Here is a 14,285-nt window from a genome sequence, read left to right as displayed (position 1 = left end):
GCCCTTTTTTTTTTTGGTTGCAGCCGCCATTGTTGTTTGGGGGTCTGGGCTGGGGATTCAAACCCGCCACCTTAGGTGTATGTGGCTGGCGCCTTAGCTGGTTGAGCTATAGGCGCCGAGCCAGGGATAAAGAACAATTTATACAAAGACAAAAACGTGGAGTTGCTCTTATCTTCCCAGGAGGTTTGTGGTGCTTCCTTTGCGTATATACAGTATATACCCAATACGATGTATCTGTATTGTAATCACATTAAAAAGCATTAACCAGCTCGTTCCATGCTTTTCAGATATTGAATGAGAGGGCTGCAAAGGAACTCGAGCAGTTTCAGATGAGAAATGCTAAACTTCAGCAAGAAAATGAACAACACAGTTTGATTTGTGAGCAGCTATCCCAGGAAAATCAGCAGAAGGCGTTTGAGCTCAAAGTAAACTCAAGTGACATGTCTGTTCCCTAGCTCTTCCTTCCTCATTACCTATTAACAGGGGTTTGCCTTTGTGGTTGGAGCCCTGGGCTGGACAGCCCGCGTTAGCTCTGCTGAGTACTTTGGGACATCAGACGCAGGTGCAAGCCTACAGTGATTGCCTTATGCCTAGAAGCAGACAGTTGAGTGACTTCCAGTCTTACTTATAAAATCACAAAGCTGATTATTGATCATATGGTTTTATGCAAATGGTTTCCAGAATGAGCTCAGATATTCATCTCTGTAATTAGCCTTGTAACCAGTTGCTCAGAGCTAGAAACCATTCATATGCATGAGTAGCAAATAATTCAGATTATATTTTACTATTTATATGGAGAAAGTGAGATGGGAGGGCTGGGGGCTGAACTGGTACTATTTAGTATTTACTTACAGCATTGTGGAATCATGATTTTTACTTCTGTCCAACGTACATTTCAAGACAGTTTTCCTGTCCTTTCCCTTACCCTCACTGAAGAGTGCTTGCAGGCTAAGTCTGGATAACAGTTTATACTAAGATACATACTGTACACCTACGTACTTAACAGAGTAGCTTTAAGTTCATCCCTTTAAATCTGAAAACGTCCACGCTCCCTTCTCTGGTTGCATTAGAATGCTGGGCCTAAAAAGAGTGACCTAGCAGGAATAGGACACAGATTGGAGCAGTGAACTATAGCACTTCGGTGTCATAAAGTCTTTTGGGACTCTGATGAAAGCACACCCACACACACCCACACTTATTTGCACATCTTGGCATCTTGTGTTATATGCATCCCAGAAATAGAGGAGGTTTCCAGGATTTTTTCTACAGTCTAACCTCAGAGTCTGGCTTAAAAATCACTGAATTATAACATTTAGAATTGGAAGGGGCTTTAAGGTCAACTAATTGGACCCCAATAAGGTCAGAGGCTGAGGAACATTTAAAGTAGAATGGGTTGACTTGAAACCACTCTTCATAGAAGGCAGTAGATTGAAGTGTAAGTGAGATGACTACTTAAGTAAAAATTATGTTAGCTCTAAGGTGAAATTAAAATAAAAAGACTTAGGCTATTAATTCTCTCCTTTGATAACACGAATCGGGCATCTTGAAAGATGCACTGTTTCTGTTATCAGATCCTGAACTGAACAACGGCATTCAGCCTTTAGTAATAATCTGGGGATAAAATGAACAGCTAATTTCCGTTTCCTCATTGTCATGAGCTGACATAATTGCTAACCTTTGTTTGTAGAAGAATCCCCAGCTGCTTTTCCTGTTATTTCTAATGGCAAATTTTTAAAAAATTTAATTTGATTCAATTTTAAAAAAATCCATAAAACTTGAAGTCCATACACAAAAATCGGGTGATTTCCTTTGTTGGGGTTACTTTCTTTGTACCTTTTGCCATCAGGTAGATTGCGTATTCATATGGCCCTGTCCACCTGTCTGTCTGTATGTCCATAAACTAACATATGTGGGGGAAGAACGACCCCTTCTCTAGTGTATGAACCTGGGTGACAGTGGCCTCATGGGTCCAAAAGAGTGTTGAGTATTTTATTGCATGTAAATAACCTTCTTAAAGGGATCACTTTATAAGTTCATGAAAATTGCTAATCAAATACAATATTTGATGCACAATGCACATATATGTATTTTTTTTTTTTTTTGAGACAGAGTCTCACTATGTTGCCCTCAGTAGAGTGCAGTGGCGTCACAGCTGACAGCAACCTCCAACTCTTGGGCTCTTGGGCTTAAGTGATTCTCTTGCCTCAGTCTCCTAAGTAGCTGGGACTACAGGCACCTGCTACAATGGCCAGCTATTTTATTTTATTTTGGTTGCAACTGTCATTGTTGTTTAGCAGGCCTGGGCTGGGCTCAAACTCGCCACCTTCGGTGTATGGGGCTAGTGCCCTACTCACTGGGCTACGGGTGCCAAACCCACATATGTGTATTTTTTGAGACAGAGTGTAACTCTTTGGTCCCAGGTGGAGTGCAGTGGTGTCATCATAGCTCATAGCAACCTCAAACTCCTAGGCTTACGTGTTCCTCCTGTCTTAGCCTCCTGAGTAGCTGGGACTATAGGCCTGTGCTACCACGCCTGGCTAATTTTTCTGATTTTAGTTGAGATGGGGTCTTGCTGATGCTCAGGCTGGTCTGTAACTCCTGAGCTCAAGCAATGCTTCTGCCTAGGCTAGGATTATAGGTGTGACCCTCTGCACCCAGAGTGCTAGGATTACAGGTGTGACCCTCTCTGCACCTAGCCACAATTCCCATGTTTTTAATACATAAAACTTAGCATTCTTTTCTTGTTTGATCCCATAATTACATTTATCTTTAAACATTGGGTTTCATTGGTCTTTGTGTTATTTTTAGCTCAGATAGCCACATATTTTATTCAGAGAATAGAGTTTCTTGATTTCTTTCAAAACCAAACAGTGTGTGCTTTGACATCTTAGAGAACAACTTCACACTGACAAGGGAGGACTCTTCCTCTTATTGCTTCTGAATTTACCACCATCCAGACACTGGTCCCTTATTTACATAGTGTTCTGGTTAATTCTTTCTCCCTAATTATAGGCCAAAGAGGAAGAAGTCCATCAGATGCGCATTGACATTGGGAAGCTCAACAAAATCCGAGAACAAATCCATAAAAAATTGCGTCAGATAGAAGATCAAAAGTCAGAAGTGGAACAGCACAAGGAAACCCTAAAAAATCAGATCTTGGGCCTAGAGAGAGGTAAACAATTCTGGCTTCGTTAATTTACAAACATTTCATTGGCGACTAATGCCGTCGAATTTCTACGTGTACAAACACAAATCGTGCCAAAGGAAACCAGTAAAACAGCACTCAGACTGGTAAATGGTCAACATGCGGGGGCATCAATTTGAAGACTTTTGACTCTCTTACCTTAAAACAGTTCTTCCACAGATTTTATCAGCACAGTGTAAATCCATCTTCAAGTATCACTTTGTATTTGTCAGTGGAGTTAATAACTTAAACTCTTAGGTCTGGGGTCTACATGACCTTTTGCTCTAGTTCTCTTTATCCACAGAAGATAGGGGATAAATTAAAATGAATATCCCTCAGTAGCAGTATCTGGGACGATGCATGTATTGAACCAAGAATCAGAGGAACAAAAATAAATAGCTTCTAACATCTTTTCTCTGCTAGTACTTTACCATGTGATGGGCCCCTGTTTTGCACAGTTGCAAATGACCTGTAGAGGACAAATTTAGGTGCTACGGGCAGGTACAGAGAAATCAGTAAGGATACGAACTCTGGAGTCAGAGCTGTCTGGGTTTAGCTCCTCCCTCCATCACATCTGTTTGTTGGGGGATGGAATGAGCTAACACACACAGAGCCCTGGCACTTGACACCTGGCACACAGTGAGTGCTAACCAAGTGTTGTCTGTTATCATCTAGATATATTATTGTCTTCTGAATAAGAATATAATTAAAAATAGAGTATCCTTATCAACTTTGGTGTGGCAGAAACAGCTCTGGACTTGGAGATGAAGAATCTGGGTGTGAGTTCCAACTATGCTGGAATATGAGGCAGGAACTCCTGTGCCCTGCTGACCTCACACAGGCTACTGAGGGTTATAAATCCCTGAATGAGAGAATACACACCAAAGTACAGAAGCCTACATTGTCCCATCATAAATTAGGTGAAACATAACTAAATCTCTGGATAGAATTATTAGAAATATTTGCCACTTAAGTCTGTGAGCAGTGCAGATCTTTTTGTTCCTGAGACATGAGGAAATGATCTTTATCGACGCGCAGTTGCAGCTTATCGGCAGTTTCTCCATTCATCCCCTCAATAAGCTGAGTGCAGACCGTGTGCAGAGACTGTGCAGGCCCTGGCTGTGTGGAGGGCTCTGCCTCCAGGGAACCGGTCTGGAGCAAGTTTGCAGTCTAATGTCATTAGTGACAGACATGAAGGCAAAGGGAACAAGAGCATGTTTTTAGGTGGCTGAGTGACTGTCAAACACTCCCATATTTAAATTTGTTTTTTTTTTTTTTTGCTTGAAATAGTTCTAAGCTTTGATTTTTTTGTGTGTTTACCCATTCAGCCTTGAACCTGATTCTTTACCCTTAAACCATGTATACGAAGTCATCATTATTTGGCTTCTGATTATTTTATAGGTATCATTGACATTATCCTTTCTTCCTAGGGACTTTGTCCTTTTGATGTACCTGATCAAAGAGCAGCATTGGGCATAATGGTTAGAAGCATGAGTCTTCCACATGTTATAATTTTCTACCACAAAACCCAAGAAATGAACTAAAAAACTGCCAGAACTGACAAGGGAGGTCAAATAGGGTGGGAAGTTATAAAATAAATATACAGTTATCAATATAGAGGGTGGACATAAAGTTCACGTGCAATTTTAAGTAGTTTAACATAGTAAATTGCACGTGAACTTTATGGACACCCTGTATTTTTTTCGTATCCCCAAATCAGACTATATGATGGGAAACTCCTTTTCAGAATAGCAACTAAAGTAATAAAATATCTGTGAATAAAGTTACCAAGATATTCATGAGACCTATATGTAAAAAAGCTACAGGATTCTATTGGGGAGATGTAAAGGAAAGCTTGAAAGATGGAGAAATATACTTAGTTAGTAGATGGGAGAATTCAATAGGGGAAAGATGTAAACCTGTCCAACTTAATCTACACATTTAATTTTTCTAATAAAAATGTAGTGAGTTACATTGTATGGGACTCAAAAACTGATTCTAGAATTTCTACAGAAAACTAAACATATGACAATAGCTATAAAATTCTGGGAGAAAAGAAAGATGACAGAACATTTGTTTTACCAGATGTTTAAATGTATTATTAAGCTTCAATAACCAAATGGTGTAGTGACAAGTAAACAGATCAATGGAAAAAGATTGGAAAGGCCAGAAAAGACCCAAGATTATCATCTAAGATGAGGTGTTATTTTATACCAGTGTACAATATTGATTATTAAGAAAATGGTAGCATGATAATAAGCTATTTTGGGGGGAGACAAAGTTAATCCCAAATGTTGACACCATAAAGCCAAGATTGAGAGATTCAATGAAACAAAAATTAAATTTTCTGTATAGCAAAACACTCTATAAATAAAGGCAAATTGACCAAAAGATGTCAGTTACTATCTTTTTTCTATAGAAAGAGCTTTAAAAAAATCCATGGAAAGGATAAACAATTCATGAAAAAAATTGGCAAAGAGAAAATGTGGGCAATTAAAAGAAACAAATACAAATAAATGGTCATAGAACACGAAAAAGTACTCAACTTTACTACTAATCAATGAAATGCAAATTAAGTACTGACTTCCTGGTTTTAAAAAATCTATCAGATTGTTAAAGATCAAAGAGAATGATAATATTCGGTGCTGATTTGGAGGTGGATTTAAATTGCTATTAATTTTCTAGACAGAAATTTGGTAGTAGGAGAGAAATGTCTTTTGAAAAATCTCCTTTGATGCAAGATTTCCTCTTGCAGAGGGAAAAATGAGTAAGAACTTTCACAGGATTACTGCTTACAACTACAAAAAAAAAAAAAAATTGGAAACAACCTAAATGCTAAAATGGGGAATTGGCTAAATAAATTATGTATTTCTACACAGGGAAAAAACCATGGAGTTAATAAAAACTCTGATGTTGGTGAACATACATAATATAAAAAGACGTTCAGTCTGTGTTTGTTAATTATAAAATCAAGCTGCAAAATAGTACTGTATTCTGGTTCCTTTTGGCATATGCGTGTATTTATAAGTAAAAATTTATATTTATTTATTTATATTAATATACACATATATATTTCCATATGGAAATAACCAAATAAGCCTGGAAAAAGACTTATCAAAATACTAAGTAAAATTCTAGCTGATTTCATTTTTTTTCCCTTTTATTTATTTAGGTATTTCTAATTTCATTTTGTATAATAAAAAGCAAGGACTTTTTTGAAAAAAATCAGGCAAATCTGGTCTCTTTTTTTTTGAGATAGAGTCTCACTCTGTGGCCCTGGGTATAGTGCCATGGTGTCATAGCTCACAGAAACCTCAAACTCTTGGGCTTGAGCAATCCTCTTGCTTCAGCCTCCTGAGTAGCTAGGACTAGAGGAGTGCGCTACTATACCTGGCTGGTTTTTCTTTTTTTCTTTCTTTCTTTCTTTCTTTTTTTTTTTTTTGAGACAGAGCCTCAAACTGTCACCCTGGGTAGAGTGCTGTGGCATCACAGCTCACAGCAACCTCCAACTCCTGGGCTCAAGTGAGTTTCCTGCCTCTGCCTCCCAAGTAGCTGGGACTATAGGCACCCACCACAACACCCAGCTATTTTTTGGTTGTGGCCATCATTGTTGTTTGGCTGGCCCAGGCTGGATTCCAGCATCGCCAGCTCAGGTGTATGTGGCTGGCGCCTTAGCCGCTTGAGCCATAGGCGCCAAGCCACCCGGCTGGTTTTTCTATTTTTAATAGAGACTGGGTTTTACTCTTGCTTAGGTTGGTCTTGAGCTCCTGAGCTCAAGCAATCCACCTGCCTCAGCCTCCCAGAGTGCTAGGATTACACACATGAGCCACTGCATCCGGCCATAAATCTAGTTTCAAATATTAACCCTGTCACCTGTTGGTTTCAGACTTTTGGCAAATGGCTCAATCTAAGCCTCACTTTCCATCTGTTTACTGGGACAGGAAGACCTACCTCAATGAATTATAATGAAGATCACGTGACACTCGATTAATAGTAGCTTTATAGCTACAGAGACATGTAAAGCAGTTTTTTTCTTTTTTTTGAGACAGAGTCTTACTATGTCGCCCTCAGAAGACTGCTGTGGCACCACAGCTCACAGCAACCTCAAACTCTTGGGCTTAAGTGATTCTCTTGCCTCAGCCTCCCAAGTAGCTGGGGCTACAAGTGCCTGCCACAATGCCGGGCTATTATTTTGTTGTAGTTGGCATTATCGTTTAGCAGGCCTGGGCTGGGTTCAAACCAGCCTGCTTCGTTGTATGTGGCCGGTGCTCTAACCACTGAACTATGTGTGCCTAGCCTTGTAAAGTGGTTTTTGTATCACTTTGGCTTTGGCAGGTTCTAAGGTTGACTCTGCACTTATTATTATTTCCCTCCCTCTGTTACTATTTAGAGGTGGAGTCTTCAAAGAAACAAGCAGAACTTGATAAGAAAGCAATGGATGAGCTTATGAGAGAAAGGGACATACTAAACAAGGTGAGTTTGTTACAGTAACACTACTAAATGAGTACTTTTCTTTAGTGCTACAGCATCTACCTATGGGGAAAGAAAACCCGGAGGCAAACAAAAGTAGATTAGAATAAATAATAGTGCTTATTTTTCCTCTAAGCATCTGCCTATTACTGGCCATAAATTGAAACTGCATTATCACCTGAGAATACAAAAAGACTTTGGAGAATTAGCATATAAGCCAGCAGGGGATTTCAGAGTATTTTGTGGATTCTGTTTTCATTGCTGATGTGTTATTTGGCATCCTAAGCAGTTGACCAAAATTTCTGAATTTAATATCTGAAATCTACAACTTTTGCTAATCCACAAATTACAAGTGAGTGCTAATTACATTCTAACTCTGAAGTGTTAGGTATAAGAACGGCAGATCGGTGATATGAAACATCTAAGCTTTTCTCCATCTTTTCAGGATTGTTGTCAGTTTGACTTTTGTCCTGAGTCCTTATCTCTTGTTACCTTTGAGCTCTACAGGGTTCAAAGCTGATAGAGGAGCTGGAGGAACTTGGAGAGACCTGGAGATTCTTCTTAAATGAAGGATCCCCCTACCTTTTCTGCCCCCTTTCAGAAGACTCCTGAATGAAAGTAGTTCATTCATTCACTAGATGAACTACTTTCAAGTATGCAGGATAATTTTCCTGCTCAAGGATTTCCAAAAGGAAGGAAGAAACCACAGGCCAGGCGTGGAGGGCGGAGGCTGCTTCCAAGCAGACAGTGTGATGGCTGTTGGCCAAGACAGCTTTATCTCATCAAAGTAGAAGTGGCTTATATTTGTTCATTGTGACTTTCATTATTTCTTTAGGTTTCTCAGAATTGAACAAATGTGAACAACACAGACTCTACTTTAGCCTAAAGTAGACTATTTAGGCTTTAGAGAATCTCAGGAAATGGTAGATTAGGTATTTAACTGCTAAAGCCTCTTTAAGAAAATCATTGAATTTTTTTTTTTATTTAAACAATCCTGGAAGCTATTCCTTTAGTCTATAATTTTTTTACATAAAAACAATTTGGTTTAGATTTTTAAATTTATTTTTAACATACAACATTTGATCCATTTATATTTTATATATGCTGGTAAACAACTAACAGGTTTTCTACCATGATAAGATGCATAGCAGAATGGTAATTTTACATTTATTTGTTTGATTTGATTAATGCTGTTTCTTCCTTTAGGGCAGGTTATACTTTTCCCCCCTTTCATTCTCAGTCTTAGTGCAGCACCCAGCTCTGCCAGTAGAAAATCAACTTTTATTGATAATACATTCTTTCCCCACTGACTTGAAATGCTACCTTCATCCAAGGAATGAGTGACATAGTGTTGACAGGCAGGAACGTGAATATTATTTTGCTTCTTTCTGTGTCATGTTGAAGTGGCTTTATCTTTTGTACCATGAATGTTTAACCCAACGCCTGAAAATAAAGTTGACCTTTTCTGCTTTCTACACGGTTGCCCAACCAATGTTTAACGGGCATTCTACCTGTGCACAGTCCGGTGGTTATCAGACCTAGCTGCGGGTTCTGCGTTGGTTAGAGATTAAAGAAGTAACTGTACAGTGCTCCATGGAACTCAAGGACACTGCTGGGTCTCAGCAGTCAGTTGGAACCTGGCCTGACACTCTTTGGAATGCAAGCCTTCTCTTTCCATCAGTAGACTTCCTGCTGAGTTTTTGGTTCATTCCTCTTTCAATGAAGAGAGTCTCTCTGTTTTCCAGTCCATTTGGCAAACAATAGTTGTCACTAACAGCTCCCAGGTTTACATCTTTACTGAATTGTGAAAATCTAAAGGCTGTATTTCAAAAGTCCCTGGGAAGGGTCATTTGCTTCATTCAGTTGGGGATAAAGAGGTGGTTGCTCTTGCACGAGCGTGGTTGCCAGATTGCACTGCTATTAAGCCTGTATTTCAGAGCAACTTGGGCAGCCAACCCACGCTGCTTCCATTGCAGCATCAGCAATCAGCAATACACTTAAAAAAAAATGTTAGAAGCCCTGGTCATATACCAGACCCACTGAATCCGAAACTGGAGTTGGAATATCCGAATCTGCATTTAAACCTCCCCTCCCCAAACTAGGATAATCTTTTTATTGTGGTAACATTCAGATAACACAAATTTACCATTAGTGGCATGTAGTACATTCACAGTGTTGTACGCCTAGAACTACGGTCTAGTTCCAGCACATCCTCATCACCCCAGAAGGAAACCCCATCCCCACATCCTCCCATCCCTGACAACCACCAATCCGCGGTTCCTATAGATTCTACTATTCTGGATATTTATGAAAACAAGACCGTATGTTATGTGACCTTTTATAAGGTCTTTCACAACTGTGTTTTCAAGTTTCTTTCCTGTTGTAGTGTGTGTCAGTACTCTATTCCTTCCATGGCTGAATAATATTCCACCACATGGGTAGACGTCATTGTTTATCCGTTGATGGACATTTGAGTTGTTTTCATCTCTTGGATTTTGTGGATACTGCCACTGTGAACACTCACGCACAAGTTTGTACTATCGTTTCTTTCAGGTATACATGTATACTCAGGAGGGAAATTGTTGGGTCATGCGTTAATTCTAGGAATCTGCATTTTTAATAAGCTGATTTTTATCTTTATAGTCAAAGCCTGAGTTATGTGATTAGGTCCAGTTGTTCCAACCTCAGTGGGTAAAAACAAGAGAGCTGGGATGGAGGTTAAAAGGGCAGACTTTGGGGTCAGCTGACCATGGATTCAAATCCTGGCTCTGGCAGTTTCCTGTTTTATTAACTTGTAGGCAAGTAGCTTAACCCTTTGTTCTCAGTTTCCAACTCCTAAACTGGTAGCAATCTAGTGCCTGTTTCTTAGGGATGCCGTGTTTGCTGAGTGCATTTGTATGTGTGTTTAAAGTGCCTTGTGCAAAGTTAACGTAACAAGCTCTGAAATAAGCTGTAGAGAATACGATTATTTTTGCTCACCCACAACACAAAGCACCTGATTATTTGAGGTATGAGTCAGGGGGTAAACGTGACTAGAAATCCTCCAACATTGTGAGTAATGTGACTGTTTGCTGCCCTTATTTTTAGAATATGCTCAAGGCGATCAACGCGACCCAGAAGCAGATAGACCTGGTAAAGCTCCATGAACAAGCCAAGAGAAACTTGGAAGAAGAAATCCAAAACTACAAGGATGAGGCTCAGAAGCAGAGAAAGATCATTTTTCAGCTGGAAAAGGAGCGAGATCGGTACATCAACGAAGCCAGTGACCTCACCCAAAAGGTAAGCCGCTCACTGATGTCAGGGGTGGAGCACAGGCACATTCTTTCCTCCTCGTTTCTCATCGTCACCAACTGTCGCAGGATTTCTGCTTCTGGTTTGTGTGAAGATTTCAGGGGAACTGTGTGGACAGAATACAAACTGTCTCAGAGCTGGTCCTGGGCCAAACTGTGAAATGGACAAGGGGGGTCTGCTTTCCAGGGCCCTCTTCCAGCTTCTGGATCCTCCCTGCTGTGCAGTGACCCCAGGGTGGCCTCCCCAGGGCTGCTGGCATCACATCTCTCAACCCTCAGTTCCCCACCTACTCCATCTGTCACTGAAACTCTTGTTTCCTCAGAGCGAGGATTCCAACTGGTTGTTAGGAGAAGAGAAGCTAATTAAATTAAACCTCAAATTAAGATGTAAGTGACTATTGGCATCAGCTAGGTATGTCACATATTCAGATCATTTTTAAAAATTTCAAACTACTATGAACAGAAAACCCCACCACTAGTGGAAATCCACACACTAGAACTAGACTTTTAGATCTCTAGTTCTTCTAAACTGCTTAAGAGGCGAAGGCATGGACGGAACTACAGGTAGATGTGGATTTCAGTTTGGGTGCATGGCTTGCATCAAGATCGGTTGCCATACTCTCTATAGTGCATTTGTAGATGGCCCAGAGGGTGGTCCAGGGATGGGGGTAGGAGACTGGGTGATGGAGAAAAGTTTTAGCTAGGAGGCTGAGAAGAGAGTTTGGGGAGAAAAACTAATTTAATCACCTCCACCACTATGCCCCCAGTGAAATGTCTGCTATGTAGTGTAAGCCATCTTGTCCATTCCCTAAGTGAAACCCACAGTAACTTCTAGGGCGGTGACCAATGCCCCTACATGCTGAAGCTTGGTTTTGTTTCTTGGAGTGAAATCCGAGAGATGACAAGGAGATAGCCAACATTCCAATTCTCCACATCAAGTGGGAAGCAAGCTTTACTGATAGGAAATGAGCTTCTTCCCACTTAGGCTGAGTCTGGTGGAGCAGATGCTCACAGAAGCGCTGCTGGAGGAGTGCCAGAGCTGTGCTGCCTCCGCCCCGCAGGACAGCGATCCCCAAGAGAGTCTCACTCCCCTGCTCCGGAGCCACTGGAGTGGAGCGTGTTCCCCTCCTGACTTAAGCATCTTAGACACTCTGCTGATGGATTTATTGACTCTGAGAGGACTAGTTGTCTGGTCAAACATTCATATTCTCAACCTTGTACTAGTACATACCCTTCTGTGTTCGTCATCTTACAAGTAACAACAAACCTACAAACCTGCAAACCTCAAAGGTCTGCAGCACCAAAGACCCACGTTTTGCTCACATTAATGGCCTTTGTGGGTCAGCGGCAGTCCTGCTTCATGCTCTTTTCTGTCCAGGCTGACTGTGTCCAGAGGTGCTGGTCTCTTGACCAAGGGAAAAGAAGAGTGGACCCTCTGAGCTCCTGCCAACAAAGGGAGGGCACGGGGCCTGTCCACTCATACTCCACTGGCCATGCCTGACATCCGGGGCAGGAGTGTGGGCCTCCTAAGGGAGGGGCCTTGTAGGGGGAGGCAGCGAATGTATTTGATCATATAATACCATCTATTAGAGCCTTGTGTTCCTTCTCGTGATAAGCAGGCTCACTCCACTCCAGGCTGCCATCATGACAACATCAGAGCTAACTTTTAAAAATTCCAATGTGGTTTTATTATTATTATGGTCTTACAAACCTCTGTTACCTCTCAACTTCCCCGGCAGTGTTTTCTAACATTTTTCTCATTACAGTGCAGGTAGGAGATTGCATGCCAATGGCATATGCGAATAAGGGGACAAAGCTGTTCAGGGCTGGAGGGTACTAACCCAGGGATGCCAGCTGCCCAGGCCCCACCTGGCCATCCTGTGGGTAGAGTGCATCAGTATTTTGCTACGTATCTGTGAGCCATGCATGGCATAGAAGCTGGGACACTCTGACCCATAGGATAGAGTCCAAGTTCTTTGTTTTCCCTGGGAAGTCTTTCTTGTCCTCTGCATGGGAAACTCCTGTTCATCCTTTAAGACCTCACTTAGATGCTCAGGGCAAGGGCTCTGTCTCCCTAGGCAGAGTTGGTCACTTCCTACGTTATGCATTTGTTGACATCTCTGGAAGGACACTTATCGACCTCTAGCCTAATTATTTATTTACATATTGGTTTTCTCTACTTTACAGTGAACTTTTGGGAGCAAGGACTTTATTCTGTCATTTCCTTATTTCCAGCATCCACAAATGGTTAGATGATGAGTAGTAAAAAGAACACAGCCACTGATATTAATATAGGATTGCATATTTTCTCAGCTTTTTTTTTTTGTTTATAAAGGAGAGATTCTGATACCAATTTTTGCTGTTGACTGTTTTTCACAGGTTCTGATATTTAACTGCACAGGTTCATATAGTGTTTCACCTAAATAATTTAAGTACAAGCTCTCAAAATATCACTTATTGCCTATATTTTTTCTCTCTTTTTCTGAACCCTTGACAGTGTATATCAGTTGCTACAGCAACTTGTGCCATCTGTAGATTTCTTGTTAAGGACATGTATGTCTTTTTGACCCTTCTCAAATTTCTTTTTTTCTTTACTCTCTCTCTCTCTCTCTCTCTCACACACACACACACCCCTCTATCTCGTTCCCACAGACAAAAAGCTCCCTTTTGTGCATTATGTTATAGGGCATTGAGGAATAATACCAAGGGCTGGAGAAGATGTCAAAAAACTGGCATTTTCATCTACTTCTAAAGTAAGTATATCTAGCTCCAAATTTCTCTTTTTGACTTGGAAATTTCTTTAGTAAAAGCTCAATCTGAGGAAAGATAATAAATGCAAGGATTATTATAAAAGAATATTCTTCAAAACATAATTTGTAGTAATGAAAACTAGGAATCAGTCCAAAGGTAAAGAAACAGAAAGCTTAAATAAATCATGCTACGTTTGTTTGACACAGTTCTATGCAGCTGTTAAAAATCATGTGTTTGAAGACAATGTAAACTTATAGTTTAAGCCCACTTATGTCTGTGTGCATACAAAAAGGACTGGGGGCATACTTGCTTGGGTTGAATGAGAGGATTAAATGAGATAATATTTGTAAAATACTTACAGTGATCTTTGCCATTTAGTAAGCACCACATAAACAGTAAACAAACACATTTGTTGATACACAGTCCAGAGTTTTCCCTCAGAGTATCATTTCAATGTAGCTGTTCTCACCTTCTTGTTAGATTCCAGTAGGTTGCAGTCATAGACGAAATGTCTCAGCATCAAACACTAAGGCTGATGTGAAGCCTGATCTTAAAATAAGATAAATAGGCTCGGTGCCTATAGCTCACCC

The 14,285-nt window shown here is 40.5% G+C and overlaps 1 protein-coding gene across 1 annotated transcript in view; it reads left to right on the top strand.

Moving 5' to 3' along the window:
• Positions 1-14,285, top strand: part of CFAP58 (cilia and flagella associated protein 58) — a 104,230-nt gene that overhangs the window by 13,306 nt on the left and 76,639 nt on the right. Inside the window, exons 6-9 of the mRNA XM_012803580.1 lie at positions 288-425; positions 3,013-3,172; positions 7,575-7,657; positions 10,742-10,933. Coding sequence (XP_012659034.1) covers positions 288-425; positions 3,013-3,172; positions 7,575-7,657; positions 10,742-10,933 — 573 coding nt within the window. The remainder of the gene's footprint in view (positions 1-287; positions 426-3,012; positions 3,173-7,574; positions 7,658-10,741; positions 10,934-14,285) is intronic.

The sequence above is a fragment of the Otolemur garnettii genome, unplaced genomic scaffold, assembly GCF_000181295.1.
Source record: "Otolemur garnettii isolate 467f Iridium unplaced genomic scaffold, OtoGar3 scaffold00021, whole genome shotgun sequence".
NCBI classification, from domain to species: domain Eukaryota; kingdom Metazoa; phylum Chordata; class Mammalia; order Primates; family Galagidae; genus Otolemur; species Otolemur garnettii.
The sequence above is the reverse complement of the archived record's forward strand: the minus strand, read 5'-3'. Positions and strand labels throughout refer to the sequence as shown.